The 23,591-nt window shown below is 42.5% G+C and overlaps 2 protein-coding genes across 4 annotated transcripts; both read right to left on the bottom strand.

Annotated features, from left to right (window-relative positions):
• Positions 1–127: 127 nt before the first annotated feature.
• otoa (otoancorin) lies at positions 128–14,529 on the bottom strand. 3 transcript variants are annotated; one of them, XM_083678509.1, is made up of 30 exons: positions 14,453–14,529; positions 12,768–12,844; positions 12,363–12,475; positions 10,392–10,413; positions 10,125–10,167; positions 9,829–9,994; positions 9,255–9,323; positions 8,951–9,144; positions 8,557–8,759; positions 7,612–8,316; positions 7,064–7,182; positions 6,798–6,940; positions 6,175–6,283; positions 5,797–6,021; positions 5,490–5,651; positions 5,100–5,240; positions 4,920–4,975; positions 4,651–4,771; positions 4,367–4,485; positions 4,072–4,213; positions 3,779–3,972; positions 3,478–3,568; positions 3,096–3,288; positions 2,742–2,938; positions 1,952–2,104; positions 1,679–1,821; positions 1,449–1,585; positions 1,131–1,228; positions 645–825; positions 128–537 (listed from the first exon to the last, which is right to left on the bottom strand). In XM_083678509.1, the coding sequence occupies exons 2-30, from the start codon at positions 12,823–12,825 to the stop codon at positions 455–457; spliced, it is 4,380 nt and encodes a 1,459-aa protein (XP_083534635.1). In that variant the 5' UTR covers positions 12,826–12,844; positions 14,453–14,529; the 3' UTR covers positions 128–454. The 3 variants fall into 3 exon arrangements, with proteins under 3 accessions (XP_083534635.1, XP_083534637.1, XP_083534636.1); XM_083678511.1 differs by having other exon boundaries at positions 2,742–2,935; XM_083678510.1 differs by lacking the exon at positions 14,453–14,529 and adding an exon at positions 13,009–13,076.
• Positions 14,530–16,631: 2,102 nt separating this feature from the next.
• riiad1 (regulatory subunit of type II PKA R-subunit domain containing 1) lies at positions 16,632–17,324 on the bottom strand (the record flags this gene model as incomplete). Its single annotated transcript, XM_083678646.1, has 4 exons — positions 16,632–16,815; positions 16,897–16,943; positions 17,033–17,109; positions 17,253–17,324. 4 exons carry the CDS (start codon positions 17,322–17,324, stop codon positions 16,745–16,747), a joined length of 267 nt encoding a protein of 88 aa, XP_083534772.1. The 3' UTR covers positions 16,632–16,744.
• Positions 17,325–23,591: the final 6,267 nt, after the last annotated feature.

The raw sequence follows: 23,591 nt of genomic DNA, 5'->3' as shown, positions 1-23,591 counted from the left end.
CTTCCATGTTCAATCTGGTCAGGGCCCAATGTTCACATCCTTACATTCAAGTTGTAGTATCCAACTCACACAAACCTTCACAAGAGACTCAGAGTGACAAACATCATTAAATGTTCCAGTCTGCCTTTAATATAGATAAATAGATATTTCACAAATGGATTGAAAATAGTTTATTCTTCATGTCTATTTGCTTTGATTAGGTCAATGCCTCTAACATGGCATGATCATCTAACATCTACATAAATATTCATATAATATATTATTTGATATAATAGTGTTGATAGTTCCTATCTTCTATGCATGATAGGAAGGCTTCAGATAGTCAGTACTTTCTAAAATATGCACAAGTCTTCATTACTATTCTTGTTAACAAATTGTTATAAATAGTGAAACATGCAGAGTCATGCATGTCTATAGGAGGTAAAGTGTCTGGGTGGCTATACCATCCAATGCACTACTGCAGGACAAAACCCAGCAGAAGAAGGAGAAAGGGCTGAAGAATGACTCCAACTCCCAAAGTTCCCAACATGGATGCTCCTAGAGGAGAAACAGATTATGCTTTTATTCAAATTGGATTTATAGGTTAGACAGATTTTCCACTTTCCTTCTTGCTTAGCCTTTGCAACCCTCCGCCTCTCTCATACCTGACTGTTGGGCCAGGTTACTGGGTGGATTTTGGGTGGGCTGGTCAGCACGGGTATAAGGCAAACCAAGAGCGTTGGCAAGGGCAACCTGTTGATCTTCCCCCAGTCTCGCCCTCTGGGCAATAGTTACCATGGCAGAGTTGTCAGGACCCAGAGCCTCCAGCTGGCTGACCGAGAGTGTCTTGATTGGAAATAAGAGATGAGGAAGAGGTGAAATACCCAGAGCTGAGGATTCTGTTTATCTGCAGGTTTTCACAGACATTTATCAACTTACTTAATTAACTACAGAAGTTAAGAGAGCTAATCAAAGTCTCTGAACAAGAGGAGAAGTTATCAACTGAAAGGAATGCTGGTCTGGCTGTGTGAGTGTGTGCGAGCGAGCGAGCATTTGTTGCTTGGGTAGTGAGTGTGGAGAGAAAGAGAGAGAGAGAGAGAGAGAGAGAGAGAGAGAGGGAGAGGGATATGACGGAGAGAGAGGTCACTCACGGCGAGGCGGTCAGTGGGGATGAGAGGTATGCTGGTCTGGCTAAGGAATGGGAGAACAGAGAGGTTGAGAGAACCCAGCTCAGATGAACTCAGACCCGCTGAAGGAGAGAGAGAGAGAGAAGGAGAGAAAGAGAGAGAAAATACTTTAATTAAGTTTCATCATACATACGGTACATCCATGATGGATGAACAATTCATACACTGAAGGTGAGGTCAAATGGGATATTCTGTAGTAGTAATATACACTAGTAGTGAACATACACTGTAGAACATTTTCAGAATCAGACGGTAGTAGTTATAGAGTAATGTTTATCTAACCCATGATGTTGCCCAGTATGTTGACCTGAGCCTCTGTCCAGCTGCTCGGCTCCCCAAACACGTCGACTGCCAGCACCTTCAGCCTCTCAGTCACCACCAGGGGGCACTGCGCCTGTCCTATAGACTCCACCGCCTCGCTAAGACGGATATGAACACATTTGAACGTGTGCGCACACACACACACACACACACACACACAGTGCTTTATGAGCCGTGGGTAGAATACTCACCAGAAGGCGTCAGAGTTTAGCTGTGCAGTCTCAGCAGAGCTGAGCCCACACACAAACTGATTCAGTCCCACCAGCTCTACAGCTCCCAGTTTACCCACTGTCATACCAGTACGCCCAACAAAAGCTCTCCACACTGCCTCCCTCTGTCAGGGACGAGACATCAACATCATCATCATCATCATCATATTCTAGTTTGTTGCATGAAGTGTGTGTGTGTGTGTGTGTGTGTGTGTGTGTGTGTGTGTGTGTGTGTGTGTGTGTGTGTGTGTATACCTGTTGTTGTGTCCAGGCACAGGGGGCAAGTGCCTCTAGGGTATCCAGGGAGGAGATGGGGAGGCTGGATAGCTCAGTTTGGATGAGCCCCTGAGTGATGCAGCCCATCTGGAGGACCTGGCTCTCATTCAGACCTGCCACTGGACCCCAGGCCTGCAGAAGCACGGGTCAGAGGAATACACACATGTAGGAGCTTCTGTCTGGCCCACCACTAAGAAACCTGACTCAGATAATGATCATAGTCTTCCATTTAGACCACAACTTGTCTTATCAGGAGCAAGTGGCCATGTAAGAAAGGTCAAAGGGGGCAATACTAGCAACATGAGCTTTTTCTTCTTGATCTAAGGTTAGATTAAGGCTAAGGTCAGGGTTAGTGGTTATGTTATGGGTTAGAAGCAGGCATGTAGGAGGGGAGGTGCGGGTCAGCGGGTGACTTTGTTGATAAAGAAATGTTTATCAGGTCCGGGCGGGTGCACTCAGGTAAATCAGCTGTAGGCCTTGTGTCATTTACCTGAGACCCGATAATTTCATGCTTTTCAGTCACACTAACCACTATGTTATTCTCCCATCAAAAGTCACCAGAATTGTGTATTCAACAGATGATATGTAACATTTTCTCGCCCCCCCCTCCACCCCCCCCACCCCCCTCACAACATTTTAGGCAGCACCCCCTTGCGAAATATACTTTGTCCTTTCTAGCATGGCCATGTGGCAGACTGTCCTCTGCACCAGGATAGACTAGGATAAAGTTGCCCTAGACACTAAGGTCAGTGATGGATATTATCTGAACCTCAATGGACTTCTGTCTGAGCACGCCAAGTTGTTCTGCACTGTAGTCAGGGATGGCCCCAAGCGTTTCCACGGCAGAGGTGAACGTGTCGACAGACATGGTAGACAGCTGGGCAGGGCTCCAGCAGATGTTGGCGTCACCCAGGTCCTCTATCACAGACACAGAGGGAACCACCTCCACCTGAGGAAGACCTACTACTGAGAGAGAGAGAGAGACAGACAGACAGACAGACAGACAGACAGACAGACAGACAGACAGACATACATACAGACAAACAGGGAGGGAGAATGTCATCTCACGGAAGCACTAGAGAAAGATGCTTGGAAGCACTTGAGTGTGTTGTCTCTTTCTCACCCTCTCGCTTTCTGCGTGAGGGCATCACCGCTGTCTGTGTGAGGGAGTCAGAGATGGAGAGAGAGAAGAGTTTCTGCCGCAGTGCTGAGAGGACTGAGCGGTCTGGGCCGCTATGGAACTCCTGAGGAGGGGGAATGGCCGGGCGGGTGGGCAGGCTGTCCCTCAGGTCAGAGAGTGTGGCCTTCAGCCACGGCTAGAAGGGGATGGAGGAGGGGAAGCACACAGACAAGAGGAACACAGGGAAACATTGAGAAAGATAGAGAGAAAGATATAGTTTATGAATGTTTATGAATCTTAATGAATGGTGTTAGTTAGGGAGAACAAAACAGATCAGATCAATGAATGTGAGTGTGAGAGAATATGATGGCACAGAGACACTCACCTTAACACGCAGTGAGAGGATGCTAGAGTTATCCAATAGGAGGAGAGGACCCAGGGATTCCATAGTGTCAGCGGACCAATCTGATGGATCCCTGTCAATTAGGAAAAAATGTGTTACTCTCTTATCTCCCCCTTTCAACTCTTCTTTGGAATTGTTGCTATTGCCACAGTCTCTCCTTCTCTTCTCTCTCTCTGTCTTGTCATTCTCTCTCTTCTATATTCCTCCTTTCACTATGTTGCTTGACCACTTTTTCCTAAAACTGTCTCATAAGAACCGATCCTAATAGAAGAGGTTCTTATACCCATAAGTGTCATTGACCATCTGTAGCAGCGCTCTCCTGTGGCGGGGTGGTATCTGGGTGCAGGAGGCCAGGGCCTTCAGGGTGGAGTTGAGAGCCTCTGGGGCCATGAGGGAGATCTGCGAGGGGGCCAGCTCACACAGCAATGGCCCCATCTTCTCCACCTCTTCACTGGGCAGATCAGACATGTTCCTCCCCTGGAGAGACAGACGGACATGAGACAGAGACATGCGCACGCATACACACAAGTGCACTACATTCAAGGTCAAGTGATCTATATTTCTTTTCACACGTACCTTTACCAGGCAGCGCAGGGCTCTGCTGGTCAGAGCAGGGCGAGACCGGGAGCTCAGAGGTAGAGAGCTAAGGTTGGCCTCACTCATCTTCTCAAGGAACACAGGGCACACAGCGTCAGGCAGGCTCTCGATCTTCTTAGCCCTGGAAGTGTGTGTGTGTGTGTGTATGTGTGTGTGTGTGTGTGTGTGTGTGTGTATAGAGAACAAGGATTAGAACAACAACAGAAGAAGGACAAATGAGATTATTGTGCTTGCGTGTGCGTGTGTGTGTGTGTGTGTGTGTATGTTTACTTACGGCATGTGAAGCAGAAGTAGTGTAGGGATGTCTTCTAGCTCCTCATCTGTGATATTTTGGAGGTAGCCTGGTCTCTCTTTCTCTAAACATCCATAAAGCCTCTTTGCAGCACAGCACACCTGAGAGAGGGGAGAGAAGACAGAGAGAGGGGGTGTAAAATAGCAGAACAGACTTCAATATTGAGAGAGAGAGAGAGAGAGAGAGAGAGAGAAATAAGAGAGAAAGACAGACAGAAAGAGAGGAACAGTGTGTGTGTGTGTGTGTGTGTGTGTGTGTGTGTGTACCTGTGTCTTAGAGAGCCAACGTGGCGTCTCTGTTAAAGCCTGTGCCATCTCCATAACGTCACTCTCAGCAATTTTGTCAATCATCTGACAAGCCACACCCTGCATGGCCGAGCCTAGCTTCCTGTCCAGTTCAAAACAGACCAGACATTTCCACAACACAGGCATGTACTGCAGGACACACTACAACTTCAATGTTGAACACATTGCATCATCATCATCATCATCATCATCATTATCATATAAGACACGCTTTCCACAAGTGGTCTCACCTCATGTCTTGAGGTCTGATCTTCTTACCCAGGATCTTTCTGACCAGGAAGGCTGACTGCAACACAGAGGACAAGGGGTTCTATACTGTACATGTTGACACCAATCTTGTTTATCAGGGTTCAGTTGGACACACACACACTGAGGTCATGGGGAGAAGGGTTTGTGAGGGTTGGGGTTACCTGTGCCCGTGTCCATTTCTTGCCTTCTAGTTGGTCAGGGGAGGTGAGGTTGGCTCTGTCCAGGGTGTTCAGGGACAGCCTGGAGAGCAGGCTAGCAGGGACTCTCTTCACCAGCTCTGAGGCATTAACATCTCCACGCAGCTACAGGGGGGTACAAGCTAAGTTACCTTCAATGATGAGAAGGGAGTCATAACATGCAGCTGAATACAGGTACTGGACAGTCTGCTCTCTATGATGATTTCTAACCAAGCATTCTAACCAAGGCATCAAACAAGTTGTTTTGTTCTGTCTCTCTTTCCTCTCTTCTCCTCTCTCTATATCTTTATCTTTCAACTTCCTCTCCATTCCATCCCTCTCTCTCTCTCCCTCCCTCCCTCCCTCTTCTCTCACCCCCTCCAGTAGTGCCGTCCTCTGCAGCTTGCTCATCCTCTGGCTCATGCTCTGTAAGTTCTCGCTACCCAGAAGCCCCTTGGTTTTGGCCTTCTTGAGTAAGGCCGAGGCCACACCTTTCACAGCCGGACCTAGAGACATCAGCTCCTCACCAGACACCGCCTGTGAAAGAAGGGGGGGGGGGGGGGGGGTTGAAGAGCCTCTTAGTGACTTATTGATGCAGGGGGAATATGAACACCTGTGCCATAAAGGTCCAGACCTCATTGTAAGAGGCCATAGTATGAGCACAATAACACTGCTCTCTTACCTCCTTCCCCTGCAGTATTTTCCTGGCCAGTGTTTGGGCTTGACTCAGGTGCCATTTGACATTGGGTCCCAGGGAGTCCAGGGTGTGTTTAAGTGCAGAGGTGGGGAACCTAGAGAGACTGGTGGCGGAAAGCACAGTAACCCCTGACCCAAGATCAGTCAATAGCTTAGGACTGGCATCGTCCCCGAAGGATGACATCACAGTCTTCACCAGCTTCTTCTTCAGCTGAGGCAGGGAATTAGGAGGAGAGAAGGAGGAGGAGGAACAAGAGGGGAGAGAGAGTAACACCATAAAGTCATGAGATTATTTCCATCCTAGTCTTCTACAAAGCAACTATAAACTACCACATCATAGTGAGAGAGAGAGAGAGAGGGTTACCTTGGTGACTCCAGAGTTGCTGCAGTCGTCAAGCTGAGAGAGCAGGAGCTTGCTGAGGGAGGAGTTCAGGGGCGAGGCGTCATCATAGAAACACGCCAGAGAGCCCAGCCTGGATAGAAAAGGAAATTAGTCATAGGTTAGGGGTTAGGTTTGGTTAACACAGGTCACAAAGAGTCATCAAGTAACAGTGGTAGTTCACCCGGTGCATTCCAGTAGCCTCTTCTACTACAAGTCGTTTCCTCTCCCTCATGTTTCATGATTTGACAACACAGGACAGGTGAAAACAAAAGGGAGGGATCAGGCATTACTTTCCCCTGTCCAGTTCTTTAATGGCAGCACAAATGAAGAAAAGTAGACTATAGTAGGCTAACTAGGAAAACTCTGATAAATACAGCCGTGTGATTCACTGAAATCAAATAATAACAAATACTTTACTCAGTAAATTCACTCCCACTAAGGCCAGGTTTGAGCTGTTGTTATTCCAGGCTTATATGCAATGTGCGCAATAGCCTGGGGATGAGGTTATGAAGGGAGAGACGTACTGTAAATGTAAAATACTGTCTATTGCTATGGAAAAAGTGAGAGGTCATTTGCATGCCTATGGAAAGAGAAATTATACACACCTGTCCAGGTGCTGTGTGAACTCCTGTTTGTTCTGGGAGCACTCACTGACCATGCGGAACATCTTCCTGCCCACAGTGGGCTGGATTATCCCCACCCCTCTGAACGATGAGCGGAATTGAGGAGTACCGAAAAAGGAACAAAACTAGGAGAGAGAGAGGGGAGGAAAGAGGGAGTAGGGAAGAGAAAGATATATTAAAACAGATATTCTGAAGTCAGCCTCAGTGAGATTTAAAGTGGTCCGTGAAAATCTCTCACACACACACACCTGGTCTTTTGAGATGGTTTTGATGTCGTCTATGGGCAGGCGGGTGAGGAAGGGCCCCATCATCTTCATCACATGTGTCTTCAGCCACATGAGTCTGGGAGGGCAGCGGCCAGGCATCACTGGGGAGACAGAGGAGAGTGTTACACACACACACACACACACACACACACACACACACACACACACACACACACCCACACCCACACCCACACCCACACCCACACCCACACCCACACCCACACCCACACCCACATGCATGGGTACCCCCTGCAGAACATGTTAAACTTCTGAGCTAAAGGCTAGAACTAGCCGTTTAGCTCTGAGTGTTATTAACATTTGTTACAGGGTATCTTACGCCAGTGCAACAACCAGCTCAACCTTGGGGGTCTAACTACCTTACATAGCATGTATGAACACACACACATTCACACAGACATACACATACACTGCAGAATGAAGATCTGTGTGACACACACAAACAGATCAGGTGTGGTGTCTCAATAACACACCAACACCTCTCTGCTGTCCTACGGACTGATGCAACTTACTGTCCCCCTCTTCATCCCTCTCCTTCTCCCTTTCTCTCTCATTCTCCCTCTCCTTTTTGTTCTCCTCTTCCTCTTCCTCCCTCTCTTTACTTTTCTCCCCATTATTGTTGTTATTCTCTTCATCTGTTCTTCTTTTAGGCGGTCCTCCATAACGTATCGCACTCTCTCTCTCCTTCTCATCCTGCTTTCTTTGTTCGGCCATCTCCTTGTTGCTTTTGTTTTCTCCTTTCTCCTTCTCCTTTTCTCCTTCTCCTTTTCTCCACAAGTTATTTTTCTTCCATTCCTCATTCTTCTGTTTTTCCCTCTCTCTGTTTTTCTCCCCTTTGTCTTCTTTATCCTCGTCATTCCTTCTCTCCTCTCTCTGTTCTTTGTTTCTGTCCTCTTCTTTCAAGCCATCTTCTATCCCTTCTTCTTTTTTCTCCTTTCTCTTTTCATTGTCCCCTTCATAGTCTTCATTTCTTTGGTTTTTCTCCTCCACTTCCTCCCTCTCCTCACTGCTCTTCTCCCTCTCCTCTTTTTCTTCACTCAAGCTCTTTTCCTTTCTTTCCTCATCACCGTTGTTCCTCTTCTTTTTCTTTGGTTTTACTTTAGAAGGTCTTCTACCATTCAATGGTTTCTTCTCTATCACCTCCTCTGCCACCTCTTTCTCCCTCTCTCTACTCACCCCACTCTCCTCTTCTCTATCTCTCTCACTCTCTGGTTTGACTGGAAGAGAGTGATAATTATTATGCAGTTGATAACATTGCATATCAACAGTGTGGACATTTGAATAATTGATACAATAATAGTAGATGTGTAGGAGTAAATGAATGATTGTGTAATGAAATATAATAAAACCTTATCCAAAGAACACATAAGACATGTCAGTACACTTTACAATTTAAATAGAAATGATATTAACAACAATATTAAGGACAAATTATTGACACCACAGTATACTCTCACCAGCAGGTTTAAATGGTCTTGGCTTTGGTCTCTGTCCTGGCTTTGGCTTTGTTGTGGGTCTGGGTCTGGATTTGGGTTTGGGTCTCCAGAAGGACATGCTGCAGTTGTAGTAGTTCTGGGTGACCCTCTCCTTGGCCCACTCTCTGATCTGAACCCGCTGTTCCTCAGAGAGAGAGCCAAACACCTCACTCAGCATCTTCATCCTGGAACCAGGAAGACCAGGACATCATCATTAGGGGGGAGTGTCCACTCACCAGTTATCCCATTCATACACACACACACACACACACACACACACACACACACACACACACACACACACACACACACACACACACACACACACACACACACACACACACACACACACACACACACACACAGTTCCACTCACATCTCTTCAAGTTGGGGGCGATGTATGTTGGGGGGCAGGCTCATGCAAGAAAGGGGCATGTTCTGTAGGAGGGGTTTAGAGGCCCACACCAGCCTCCCAAAATCCTCTCGGTCAAGGTTGTCTCCACCCTTCATCGTCAAGGCGACCCAGGAGAGTGGGGCGACAAACGCCCGTAAGAAACACCTAGGGCCATTCTGAGAGGGAGGGGAGGAGATTTAATTTACATCAAAGATTAAAATACAGAAGCAGTATAGGTAAGAAGCTAGTGATAAATAGATTGCGAGTGGCGTGCCAGAGCACTGACCGTCATGTTCCTTATGCGCTGTATCAGATGTGGTAGACTGGAACAGTTCCATAACCTCTCTGTCACATTCTACAGACAGAGAGAGGAGGAGACAGGAGGAGAGAGAGGAAAGGTACAAGGAGTGTGACATATGCTTAAAATCCAAGTACAAGAAAAATATGAGTCCCAAAAAAAGTTCATTTTATATTTCATCATCTTGCCTCAATAATAAACATGTTACACAACATGACCATGGTGGACCATGAATGGTCTTGGCTTCAACAATGGAAACATGTTACGCAACATGACCATGGTGGACCATGAATGGTCTTGGCTTCAACAACGGAAACTTTAATTGTGTAAATATTAGTTTGAACTCTCCTAGCTTTAAGCTGAGTTTTGGTTGTCCAAGAATACAAGAAACATATTTGCATTACAAAGCAAAATATTGATTTGAATAGGTCCCTATGTAAATTAATTTGAGTATACGGTGTACCACTATAAGCTTTGGGCAGGACTGTGTGTGTGCGTGTGCGTGTGCGTGTGCATGTGCGTGTGCGTGTGCGTGTGCGTGCGTGCGTGCGTGTGTGTGTACCCATTCCGAATCTGAGTTAGGGAACTCCATGGTTCTGTTGGGCCTGAAGAGGAAGCGAGCTCTGTCTGTGTCTGTGTCTGTATCCGGAGGAGGAAGGGAGGAGAGGAGAGAGACAAACTCAGCAGGCAGTTTGTCAATGGCCATTCTCTCCTCCACTGGCATCCCACTGAGAGAGCAAGAGAGGGTGGGTTTGGGAATTGTTAGTAAGATAGCATGATAGATATGCAAATAGTTAACCAAACAGACAGGTTGATACAACCTACGCACACACACTCACACAAACACAAAAGAGCCACCTGTTATTGAAGTTATTGTCCATCACCATGGGCACCTGGTGTCCTGTAACATAGATCGCAACCACTGAATCTCACACACACTGTAAAACACACAGAGACAATTCTCTATACAAGTTTTGATATTTGCAACAGCTGGCTTTTTGAATGTGTCCCTGTTTCAGATATTGGGTAATAATAGCCTATTTTATTGCAATACTATGTCAATAATATTAACCTCCAGAACAAAAAGTTATTGTTATGCACACTGTGTGATCATCATGTTCTTACCCATTTGCAGGCATTTCATCATCTGTGGAGACAGAGAGGCATCACAATTAACTACCTATCAATAATGAAGTAACTGTGTAACAAGACGTGTGGCATATATTCATCAGCAAAGCTCTTGGGTGTCATAAAACATATGGCATGAAGATAGTCTATGTGCACTCATCAATGATTGAATAATAGCATACAGTGAGGAGTATGTTTTTTTCCCCCAGCCACCACCCCTCCTCATCAGAGGAGGGACGTACTTTGTTTGTTTTATTCATTTTAACAGTTATTACAAACATATTCCATCTACTAGGTATTTATTTATGTTATTATTATTTATTTTTTTAACATGGTAATTTATGTCCATTATGGTATGTCTGGTATTTTGCCTGTTGTACATGCTAAGATATATTCCTTTTTAATTGGTATAGTCCTTTAGATTTATTTTTTAATTCCACCCCTCAGCTGCTCCCAGCCCATCCCACCTTTCTCGATACGCCACCCTCTCTTGGTTTCCTTGTGCCATATATTTTTCAATTGTGCTGTGATGTCTCACATAGCTCCTGAAACTTTCAATTCTTAGAGCCTGCACAGATTTTACGGTAAAAATTAATCTTTTTGCTCAGAGTATGATGATGTTGATTAATGATTGTCCGTCAAACACTAAGTCACTCAATAGAGTTTTTTGTAAGGTTATTTTTGGATTAATGTATTTTTTTCTCAGCCATTCCTGAACCTTAGACTAAAAGTCAGACACAATGGGGCAATACCAAAACAGATTCTATTGCTTCGGTTTTCACAAAACAAATCTGCATAGTGGCGATTGTTCAATGCCCCCCATATGGTGAGCATTCTTTTAGTTGCAATAATTGTATACAGTATTTTAAATTTTAAAAAAGTGTGGTGATGAGTCATCCCAATTTTCCTCTTACACTGTTCCACTGTGGCATGGCTTTAGCCCATTTTATACGGGATTCTCCAAAATTAAAGAAGTCAAGACATTTGTAAACAAAATCTAATCGCACTTTATCAAAAGCCTTTTCGAAATCTGCTATGAAGACCAGGCCTGATTTCTCTGGTGTTTCATAATGTTCTATTATTTTAGTAATTGTCGTATGTTATCTCCAATGTATCTAATGAAGTTTTTTGCATTGAAAAATTGTGGGGTGAGGGACCTACAGTTTTTAATACACTGAGTCAGACCACCCGGATCCTGTTTCAGTAGGAAAGAAGTCATTGCAATGATCATCGTTGAGGGGAGATGGAGGAGACTGAATAGAAAACACATGCTTAAAATATTGCGCTTCCTCTTTCAGATCATTTGGTGATATATGTTTGTTCCGTCATTTGTAATGAGTTTTTGTATATTCTTTTTGGTCGCATTTCTGTATTGAAAGTTAAAGAAAAATGTTGTGGATTTTTTCAAAATTGTCCATCAAATTAATTGTATTTTTTTAATATACTATACTTGATCATTGTTGATGTTTTTCCAGTTCTTTTAGTTTGTTTCCTAAATTGTTCTGTTCTTCTAGGAGTATGTTTTGAAAGGGTGATGGTGCAACGTCATTTTAGGGTAATGTAAAAACTGGGCTCAGTAAAAAAAAAAAAAAAAAAGTACACAGATTCTTTATTTTGTCTCTGTTGGTAACAGTTTGGGACACCTATATCTACAGTATATCATATCTGTATCATATCATATCATATCTATAGACTATGCACTACAAACAGAGATGCACTAAAAACACATTCTATGAGTTTTGCATTTTGGCCAATTTCACTGATACATGCGTAAGTCATATACTGTAGTTGTTCTGCCATTGTGAAAATATATATATATATGTGGCTATTGGTCTTTGTTGTGAAGTATAATGGTATGTTGTCATATGTTTATACCTTTTCTGTGTTCATGAATTGTGTGCATTCTTTAGTGTGGGTCTTGTAAACCTTATTTCCCTGTAGGGACTGATTGACTGATTGATTGGTTACCAGTTTCTTGGCCATGTTCCTGAAGCGAGGGGGCGGGGCTGGGAAGCCATAGGATGAAGGGTCACGGTCTGGCATCATGGAGGACATGGGTGGCATCATACCTGGCTGCATGGCTAAGGCAGGCATGTCATCCAAAGAGAAACAACTCTTAACTGTATGCAGTCTTGTACAGATTACAGCACAGAAACAACCAGGTCAACACATCAATGAGAATGGTCCACCAGTGGTGACAGGGAAAGTGCAGGAACACCTGTGCCATAGAGGGCGAGTCCTTTACAAAGGGTCACTACTAACTATAAACTAGTGTTACCAATATACTGTAGGGCAATCAGCCTGTAATGATCCACTGTAATAATGTGTGTGTGTGTGTGTGGGGGGGGGGGGGGGGGTGTTGTTGCTAATTACCTGAAACTACATACGCTATGAGTAGGAGGAGAAAACCACTCCCCCCTTTAGGCACCATGGTAGAGCAAGCCTCTTACCTGTTTCAGAGACAGAAAAAGGGGTGAGATATAATCCATTCCACACTCTAAGCATCAATTAAATATCTCCAAACATGTTGATTCCCCAACCTTCTCTAAGCCTAATTGAATTTTAATATGTTCCAATCTAGTGCTTCTCAAGCGATCTACTGTAGGTAACATACAGGCTTTACACACTACAGGGCCGACACAAACCAAACCAAACCGTTCTTGTCATTTCCCTCCTAAAGACCTCTTCATCCTCACTACTCCCTTGTGCAAGTTTCTCTCCTGCAAATAAATAAAACTTCTTCTAGCATTATGACTGCTAATAGCCCCTGGTCCTAGCACAGATTACTTTTTCTTATAATGACTGAAGGATAGATGATTCACTTACTTAGACAAATGTATTTGTTGTAAATCGCATTGGATAACGGCGTCTGTTAAATGCCATTACATGTAAATGTAATGTAAATGAATTTCCAGCACTGTCTCAGCAGCTATGGTGGATGTGTCACCAAGCCAGATCAGTACAGCTAAGGTGGGCTCTAAAGTGTGAATTAGGGTATAGGGATTTATTAAGGTAAGGACATCCAGATCATTAAGTGATTGAGGGACAGAACACTTATTTTCCACTCAGTGTTTTCTGGTGTTGAGTCTGAATACTGTGCAATTTGTGTTTAAAAAATAAATAATAAAATAAACTCCAGCCCTTGTCACCAGCCCTTAATCGGGATGGACAATGGAGGTAGAGAGGAGTTTTTTATTGTGAGCTCTAGAACTGTTGTGATTGTAATGCTATGTTGATTCTTTGTCCAAGTCTGTCACTGGTAGTCATGGTTCTCATCTCCATGTGAGCTAGGTCTCAGCTATACCCTGGTTTCTCCAACAGTCCCCCCTCTGAGGCTTTGGCTATACATCTGCCTCGTTCCTCCCTTAGTTACCTGCCCTATGGACATGCCCCGCCGGGATAGAAGAACAGGGCGAGGAAAACATGAACATTATGTATTATTATCTCCCTCCCTCCCTCCCTCCCTCCCTCCCTCCCTCTCCTCTACCCCTATTGTCTTTCCCTCTCTTAGACATGTCACTTTAGTTTCTTCTTATGCTTCTTTAAGAGTTTCCTCTCTAAAGCATTTGCATGGCTTCCACCAATCTGACATCTCATTTGCATGTTCTTGTGCAGGTCAAGTAATTTGTGCAGTGACTCTGCAGCAGATAAAGGCCTCCTGGCTAAAGGAATCAGTCAAAAATATAGCCAGGATGAATACAGTATTGATGTTCACATTAAATTCAACTCATTATTCTGTATATCTAATTTGTGTGAATAAGAATTAAATGATAGTTATATAATAGGTAATGCATTTACCAGTACTCATTAAAGAGCTGTGCAGAAATACAAGAGCAGAATTTCATCCTAGAATTTCTTAAAATTCTAGACTGATGTAATGGCACATAAAAGCAACCTAATCATGATATCAATCATTCACAAACTTTTAATCAAAGTGGATTCGATCCACAAAGACATGACTAAATTAATTAATTAAAGCTAAGAAGTATGGGTTAAATTAAAATCTAACTACAATAAAAAGCAACAACAAAATCAAATGTGAATGTACAGGTACTCACAGTTGTTTTCCTCCTGGACTGTGTTACAGCAGTAAGTTCAACAGCAGGTGCACACCAGACAGAGAGGAAGATGTATGTGTCCTCCTCTCTCTCTCGCACTCACTCTTACATCCCAATGCAAGCTGGGAGGTTACCTGTTCTCAGGTGAGTCAGAACAGGTGCATGTGCATGTGTGTGTGTGTGTGTGTGTGTGTGTGTGAACATTGTGTGTATTATGTGTGTTAAGCTTGCATGCTCTATTGTTCATCTATGCTTATATTGCCTCAATTCATAGTGATCCTAGATTCAAGATTAGCTTTGAAAAGATCACCACCATCACCTTATTGAGGAGTTGAGTAAAAGAAAGCTGAAATATTAGAGGTGTGATTGAAAGATAATATTCATTTAGGGAATTATAAAAGTAATTTTGTCTTAACTATTCTAAATCTTAATTGTTATGTCAAATCAAATCAAATCAAAGTTTATTTGTCACATGCACAGAATACAGCAGTGAAATGCTTAGGGCAAGCTAGCTCCTCAACAGTGCAACAAAGTAATAATAGTAATAATAAAACAATAGCATAAGGTAGTGCAAGTATTTAGCAGCAGAAACACACCAATAGTGGGGTGAGAGTAGCAGTAGTATGTATGTATGTGCATGTACGTGAGTGGGGAGTATGTGTGTGTGAGTGCAAATGTGCAATATGCAAAGTCATTGGAGAATGTCACACTGGTGCAGGTGTGCACAGGTAGTGCAGATGGGAAACTGGGGGGGGGGGGGGGGGGAGTTTTAACTCAGTGACATTTTGTTTGTGAGTGATCAGGCCAATCAATGCCCTTGGGGTCTTGTTACTGTATGTCCACTATACACAATAACCTTTAAACAATACCCAATCAAAATGGGTATACTCCTAGGATTACCCTAAGAAATCATCTCAGCCTTATAACACAGTAAGAAAAACAACCTCATGGTAACATTCAGTTGGGACATATTTGCATGCTAGGGCCTGACAAACACTAATGTGCCAAATACACTCACTGACCATGTAGTTAGAACAGAAATAACAAGTGAGATCCGTTAAACAAATGTTGATCCCTTTATTTAATTAAGTCAAACACTGTAGACGCCAGAACCATCATAATGACTATGACTGAATGTCCTCTTCAATCCAAACAGAAATCTGTGAGTTCCAGGGATAATTCAGTGACCCTAGGGGTGCTTGCGTTAGTTCACACACTCAGAACAAAATACTGTCTGCATAATAGACAGAGATCAAATGCTGTGCTCCCTGTATTGTCTAACATCTCCCTGCATTGAATATGAAACAGACTGTTCATATTTACCTTTAAGGTTAATCCTGAGAATGTGATCTTTTGTTGGTGTAGATTGGGTAATTTTACAGTGTATGACAAAGGGTTGAGTGTCCATAAATAGGTCTACAAACAATACTGTGGAAGGAAGGAAGGGAACTCACACAAAAACTCTCTCTCTCTCTCTCTCTCTCTCTCTCTCTCTCTCTCTCTCTCTCTCTCTCTCTCTCTCTCTCTCTCTCTCTCTCTCTCTCTCTCTCTCTCTGTGTTTGTCTGTCTCTTCTCTTATCCTGTGTGCTCCTCTAGAAGCATCTAGTGTGACAGTGTGAGTCTATCTGGTATTCTTCATTAGAGGACCTACTAGGCCTATTTTGAGTTGTAGAAATGCGCGATAAACTAGGCTTCTTGAAATGATAATCAACAATAATAATTTAGGCCTACATAAAATAAAATGGCACTTGTAACGTCTCACAATTACACATGGCTATACACGTGACGTCAGCCTATGGAACTGTAGGTTACCACACACAGAGAAGCCTGCAGTATAGTGCTGCTACCAAACTGGTTATCTAATACAGTGGAATACACTCCCCATGGACCCAGCTGCCTGACAAACAACAAGCCAGTTGCAATCTCCCCAGGACCCCCCTCTCTCATTAACCTTCCTAATGACACTCATTAAGCAGAAGAACAGTACATCGAGCCAGAACGCCTGTTGTTTCTGCTTTAGACAACCTCCTCTGGCCTTGTCATGCATGACAATGGAGTTCACAACAGTAGAAACAACAGAGCCATCTAGGCTAAAGATGAAATGATGCAAAATTGTCATTGAAAATCACATTACAATATGTTTTAAATCACAATATCTTTCTTTTATATAGGCCTATAAACTGCAACTGTAATCCTGCAAATGCTAAATACAGAGAATATAAAAGAACACATTGCTGGAAACATGACTTTATACATTTTAAAGATGAATCAACCAAACATGCCGGTAAGGTTTCAGTGTATGTCGGTGTTGCCCTGCAGTTTGGAGCCAATTGCCATCGGAAGGTTTGGGTTGGTGAAGTGATCTGAAAGAGACCATTCATGATGTCCATACCTTCTATACATATTGACGGTCCAACATTGATTGAGCCAATACGGAAACCCACCTGCTGCGAACTCACGAATATCGACGGGTCTTTTGAGAAACACATCTCTGTAAAAACAAGAATACTGAATACTGAATCAGCACGTTTGTCAGTTAGTTTAACAAATTGAACCAACTTTAGGTTAAAGGCAACAAACCTTACAAAGTCGCTTATTAACACCTCCACCTCCGGATGCGCTCTCAAATACTTTTCATTGTCGATTCTTGTTTTGATCTAAAATGGAGAACAAACAAGAGTTTCCTGTAGACGCAAAATAATGCAGAGACAACACGTTCATTAGCTAGATAGCTAGCGTGGGCAGATACGTAGCTATATTAGTACGTTAACTCTCAAGCAAGCTATCTAACTTGGCTAACCTTAAATTGTCGCAGTTTTTCTTGTTGCTCGGCGCTTAATGCGCCTATGTCCAGTTTGTCCAATGTACTCATGTTTTAAAAACCAGCTAGTCGTATCCAAAACCAAGGAGATGCAAGCAACAGATGCTGGCTACAGAGAAAAAAAAAACACCTGTTGATGACAAACGCTGCTTTCCAAGCTTCTATGGCAACCGCCACTTATTGGTTTCTATTTAGCCACAGGATGGCAGTACAATATCAATTTAAGCCTACAGAGCCCAAATGTTTTTTTTATTACTCTGTGTCTGCAAAGCAACCTCAGTCTTCTGGAAGAAGAGAGAGTGGATAATAGACCGGGTCAATTCCAGCAATTATGTAATTGAGAAAAGGACATTCATTTTCAAAGATTTTTTAGGGTTAGGTAGGCTATGGTATACTATGTTCCAAAAGTCATCAATCAACTGTGTGTTTTCTTTACATTCCACTATAAATGTAATGGCATCGAAAAGGAATTGCCCCAACCCTGGAAATAGCTCGCAGCCCCACCACCTGCACGCACGCACGCACGCACGCACGCACACACACACACACACACACACACACACACACACACACACACACACACACACGGACGATTCAGGGTGGAAAAAAACATTCCTGAGGGCACTTTGTGATGGGAGGGTTCCCTGCTACATAGGAGGGCGGAGTGATGTAAGAGCTGTAAGAATTTCAGAACTGAACTGCTTTTCACATCTTTTCCAGCTGATAGAGTCAACTACTGTAAGTCACACTTATGATCTTTTTTTTTTATTTTATTTTTTTATCAGAGACCAGAGACAAAGTAGGCTTTAGTAGCTGCATCCCTATGTGCAATAGCCTAAGTATTTATCGTCCTTTGCGATTTTAGTGAAGTTTAATTCACCCGAAGATTGAGTTTCTGAGATGAATGAATGCAGATGACGCGTCCCTATGGGGATTGATAGAATGTCGGCGATAGAATGGCGGAAGATCAGCTGTCAGATCAGGCTGATCGGGTAGGCTTATGAGTTTAATGGCATTATCAGTCGTTGAACGAGATTCGAGCAGCATATAGACTATTTTTTTCGCAGACTTGATAGTCAATGTAGCCTATTGTCTTTTATGGGTTTCTTAACTCTTGTTGTTCGACCCCTCAGCCTGATGCTCTAGCTTAATATAGGCACACCTGCAGCTCGCCCGGTGGATTACATCCGATTTATTGACAAATGGCTTGCTAATGGAATGTTTGACTAATGGTCCTTTGTTGATGCTTTGTTCCTCAGCTCAAGCATGCTTGTGATAATAACACTCAGTAAGTAATCGCATTCTTTGTATTCATCATCTACCTGCCATACCAACATATGCCCCTCTCACTTTACGGGCTCTATATACCATTGCCTTGCGCTTATCCTTTTTTTTTCAAATCACTGTGAAGTGTCGTGATCTTGGTGTGAAATGTACCCTAGCCTATAAACAATGCCAGCGGTCGTATGTTTATTACAGTCTCAATTGTATTAATTCTATTATTATTCTCCATGCAACTTTTTTTTGGACTAACTCTGGTTGTAGTACAGTGTCCTGCATACACTGAATGGTTTATTAAAAGTAACAACGTGTTTTTGTAGCGAAATCCTCATGAATTTCCCTTATTTATTTTACATTTTCAGTGCTTGTGGCTGCTGCATGTGCTGTTTCTGCGGTCACAGGTGATTAAGTCAAAATGATAGCATTATATATTTCATATTTTAAGTCATATTCCCTGACATGTAACCAATTTAACCAGCGTATTACTAGTAGGGCTACGGACTCAGTAAACATACTGTTTTTAGCTACCATTTTTAGCATGCTCTCCTCCGCACAACAGTAAGGAAACAAAGGATGTTTTTAAAAAGTGCAGTTAGTTCTAGCATCAGCCAATGTCAGATCAAGTTTACTGCATGGCATGTATTATGATAAGATAGGCACCAGTGGATCATGCTGAACCATGCTGGTTAATTGTAGGGGTGTAACATTTGGTCTCTCACTATTTAAACAAAACAGTGTAACTCCTCAAAGAGTGGTTTTGATACTGACATACAAGTCTTTGTGTATGCTTAATATGTCTCATTCATGCACATGGCACCTCATTTATCATTGTCCACTGAATCGTTGTTGTGATTAGGTCTGTCTGTTGGTCAGTACGTAATATTCTCCCCGCTGTTTCTTTTCATCATTATCTGATACAGCTCAGAATACTGGGTGTGTTTCAATTATGAAGGGCGAAGCGGTGAAACGGATTTTCAATTCAAAAAATGACGAAATGTTGTGGATGAGAAACATGTCAATGCCAGAGCTTTCCAACTGCTCTCTCACCGTCGCCCCTCCCCCTGCGAAGTGCGTGGTGTGTGTCGAAGACCAACAGGTTTACGCAGTGTGTGGTGAGCTTCTAGAGAACACAACACTCGACATCGAAGACACAGGCACCTATACATATAGTCAAGCCCGTGAGTACCACTGTATAATGGCACAGAAATACATGCGGACAGTGCATGAACAGAGAACAGACAAAGCTTCCAAATGAAACAGTGTTTTCACATTACACTGTACTGCACTGTATTATCTATATAACACCAGTTTATATACCAGTTTTATCCCTTTCGTGTTGCTTATGATTTATTTTTCATTCACCCCATTTTAGAATGCCCTGGATTAAAACAAACTGATGTTCTGGGTAAGTTCCATTAAACGTTGTTTAGACCAGCATTTTGCTGTATTTTAGACAAAAATAATGACATTCACCATTGCCTTGTACTGTACAGACCATAAACTGGCCATCAAAAGTGTCGAGATCACCTGGGGGATAGTCTCCTCCGTCCTGGTCCTGCTCGTCCTAGTTGTCCTTGCTGGGTGTTTCAGGCACCAATTCTCAAAGTAAGCAAGCAGGTGTTTGGAGGGGCATACTGTAACTGTACACCACAGGCCAATTTTAGATTAGATTAGATTAGATTAGATTAGATTCAACTTTATTGTCATTGTGCAGAGTACAAGTACAGAGACAACGAAATGCAGTTAGCGTCTAACCAGAAGTGCAAAAAAGCAGAAAAGTGCAGTGTGAACAGTATATACAGGTAGTGCAGTATATGCGCAGTATAGTATAAGTAGTGCAGTGTAAGCAGTATATGAATTAGCAGTAGCATTATAAGCAGAATAAATAGAATGCAGTATGAACAGTGTAAGCAGCATATGAGCTGTATAGGCAATGCAGTATAAGCAGTATATATGTATTAATAGTAACATTAGAGTAAATAGCAGAATAAATATGGAATTCCGTATGAACAGGTATGTACAATTGCTGCCAACTTTGACAGGGCGATGCTGGGGTGATGATCACTGGTTAAACCAGGGTGTGTTCCAATTGTCTACCCTTCTCCTGAAGTGTGCACTTGTACAATCACCCTCATGGATTTAGTAAGGAATATGGTAGAAACTCTCCAGCCATGCTTGCACTAATCCAATGCTTTTAAAGCGGAATTTCACCTTGTAATCCAGTGGATGTGTTGTTTTCATTATTCTATAGTAGAGTACATTCACAAAAAATCGTGTTTTAAAACGACCTCTGAGTTAAGATATCTCGCTTTGAATGCCCTCATCAGTCCTAATGTTCCAAATTGCCCATTTGATTCAATTCCTACAACTCCCAAGATCCCCTCTCCCTCCCACACGAGGTCCTTCTGTTGAAGAGCGCAAAACCTAGCGGTGCTCCTCTCTGGGAATCTCTGGCATAGTAGAGCAGGGTCGGAGTGCAAAAACTGACGTATTTTAATGCGGTATGAGACTTTTTATAGAGTAAATACAGACCTCATGTTTCGATAGCTATGATGCAGCTGCACGCGAAATTACGATAGTTCGAGTCGGTATGCATTGATTGACCAGAAATACACATGAAAATGGATCATCCCCCTGTCAAAGTTGGCAGCAATTGGACCCACAGTTTGTGGTTAAATGGATTTAATACATGTCATTAATTATTGGTTGAAACAGGGACTGTTTTTCCATGTCTATTCTTGCCATGCACTGGAAGGGAATTTTTGTTTGTGTGTGTGTATATATATATATATATATATATATATATGAGAACATTATATATATATAATTATTTTAATACATGTTCTCATATATATATATATATATATATATATATATATATATATATATATATATATATATATATATATATATATATATATATATATATATATATAATTATTTTAATATCTAATATCTAATATATATTTTAATATTTAATACCTCTATATATATAATTTTAATACATGTTCTCATTTGTCAAATGTATTTGAGTGACATTTCTTTGTGGATAGTTTTTGCGGTGCTGGACAGCAGGATGTGGGGTGTAGGCAGAACCAGCCCAGAGCCTTCCCAAGGTGTATTTTCTCAGCTATGAAGGACCAAGCTGAGGTTGCGTGATTGGAGGAACCACAAAGCCGGAGCTGGGTTGGGATGTGAGCGAGGAGTCACAAATTGTATATGTAGTTCTTTTAAAGCCCCAAGTCTGTGGTCTTAAAACAAACGGTCTTAATGGTCTTAAAACAAACCCTCTTACCAAAGATGCATTTCAATGCCATTAGGCAATTTGTTGGTTATGTACCTTTTTTTGTGTATAGACTTCTCAAGTTAGTGTGTACTACGTCAGTATTTATTTGGGTAATCCCTTTGATCAGACACATTCCGTACAGTACTCAGGTTATCAAATGGCTGGAATATTACAATAACCGTATGTTGTCACTTGAGATTATGCACACATATGTGAATTTATAGTCCTTGAACTACTTCGAATGAGGTACTTTTTGAGACCTTCCCTCTGTTTATGTTTTACTCAGGATTAGTCTTGAGTAATTTTTGTACATTTTTGTACATTTTGTAAATTTCTTGTCAATATTTGCTATTGTTTTTTTATGTCCCATGCACCAACCTCACCAAGTCAATTTCCTGTATGTGCAAATATACTTGGCCAAATAAAAGAATTCTGATTATCATTCTGATTCTAATAAACAGACCAACAGTAGAAGTAACCTCTTTCCCAGGCAAGTATTGCTACACACATACTACTGTATATCTTCAAGCGAGGAGCGACAAGTGTCTGGTGATCTGCACGATCACTCCGCTCTTCCACCTCGGCTGGCCGCCTGGCACCGCCGCCTCTACGTGGATGCAGCAGCCGCACTACTTGGTCACGACTTTTCACTGTCCTGGCGCCCCGCTGGTGGAATGAGCTTCCCGCTGCTGTCATGACTGCAGAGCCACTACCAATCTTCCGCCGTAGATTGAAGACCCATCTCAACATCTACATCTTAACAGTCCCTCCTAAAGACCTCTTCACCCCCACTACCCCCCTGTACTAACCCTAACCCTAACCCTAGAGACCTCTTCAACCCCACTACCCCCCTGTACAAGTTTCTCTCGTGTTATTAAAAAAAAAAAAATCCTTCTTCTAGCATTGTGACTGCCAATGGCTCCTGGTCTGAGCATTGATTTCTTTATCTTATGATGACTGATGGATAGATGATTCACTTACTTAAACAAATGTATTTGTTGTAAGTCGCTTTGGATAAAGGCGTCTGCTAAATGCCATGAATGTAAATAAATGTAAATGTAAATGGTGAACAAGATTACTGAGGAAGTGACTAAAACACTCTACAGTCCTGTTTGAATCTTCTGTGGAGATTGGTGACTCCACAAAACCTTCAAGAATGATTCTTGGTCCTACAACATAGGGAACGGTTTCATTACCACGTTCATTCCATTTGGCAGAGTCTGTACAGGGCATGTCACAGTAAACATAGTCCTAAAACTAACCCTCAAAGCCCATGTTTTCTTACAAACCTAGGATACCCACTTATGGGGACAGTATATAGCAGATAGTTGATCTGGCAGTTATGCTATCTTTCATAGATTATCTACAGTGCTATTAATGAATGTTCTCTTGTTTTTATTTTTTCAACTATTGGGCATGATCAAATATTTCGTTGTTATTTTGCTATGTAACTATCTATACCATAACAAACTAATGACGGGTCACCTTCCCACTTGCAGTAGAATTTGCAGTAGAATATTGCTAAACCAAACCATGAGAGCCCAAAAAGTCAGTAGACTCATTTCAGCTGTGAAACCTTTTTTCTTTTTTAATTGTGAACCCATTCCTCTCCAGCACATGGAAGGTAAGAGGGTAACCACAGTCACCAGTTGCACACATGCAGTCAGGAATGGCTTCTATGTACTGTATGAAAGGTTAGACCAGATTGACTCACAAATGATTTGACTCACCTTGCTCCGCTATTTTCTGGT

This window comes from Argentina silus (genome assembly GCF_951799395.1).
Source record: "Argentina silus genome assembly, chromosome: 10".
Taxonomy (NCBI): domain Eukaryota; kingdom Metazoa; phylum Chordata; class Actinopteri; order Argentiniformes; family Argentinidae; genus Argentina; species Argentina silus.
Note: the sequence above shows the minus strand (reverse complement) of the source record. Positions and strands in the feature narration are given on the sequence as shown.

What these genes read in the sequence shown, in the direction of transcription:
- otoa (XM_083678509.1), bottom strand. Translation starts at nt 12,825, where the DNA reads ATGGTGCCTAAAGGGGGGAGTGGTTTTCTCCTCCTACTCATAGCGTAT. An exon ending in AAGACCATTTAAACCTGCTG is followed by an intron (nt 8,317 to 8,556) that starts GTGAGAGTATAC and finishes ACTCTCTTCCAG; the next exon opens with TCAAACCAGAGAGTGAGAGA. An exon ending in GTGCCTGGACACAACAACAG is followed by an intron (nt 1,822 to 1,951) that starts GTATACACACAC and finishes CGTCCCTGACAG; the next exon opens with AGGGAGGCAGTGTGGAGAGC.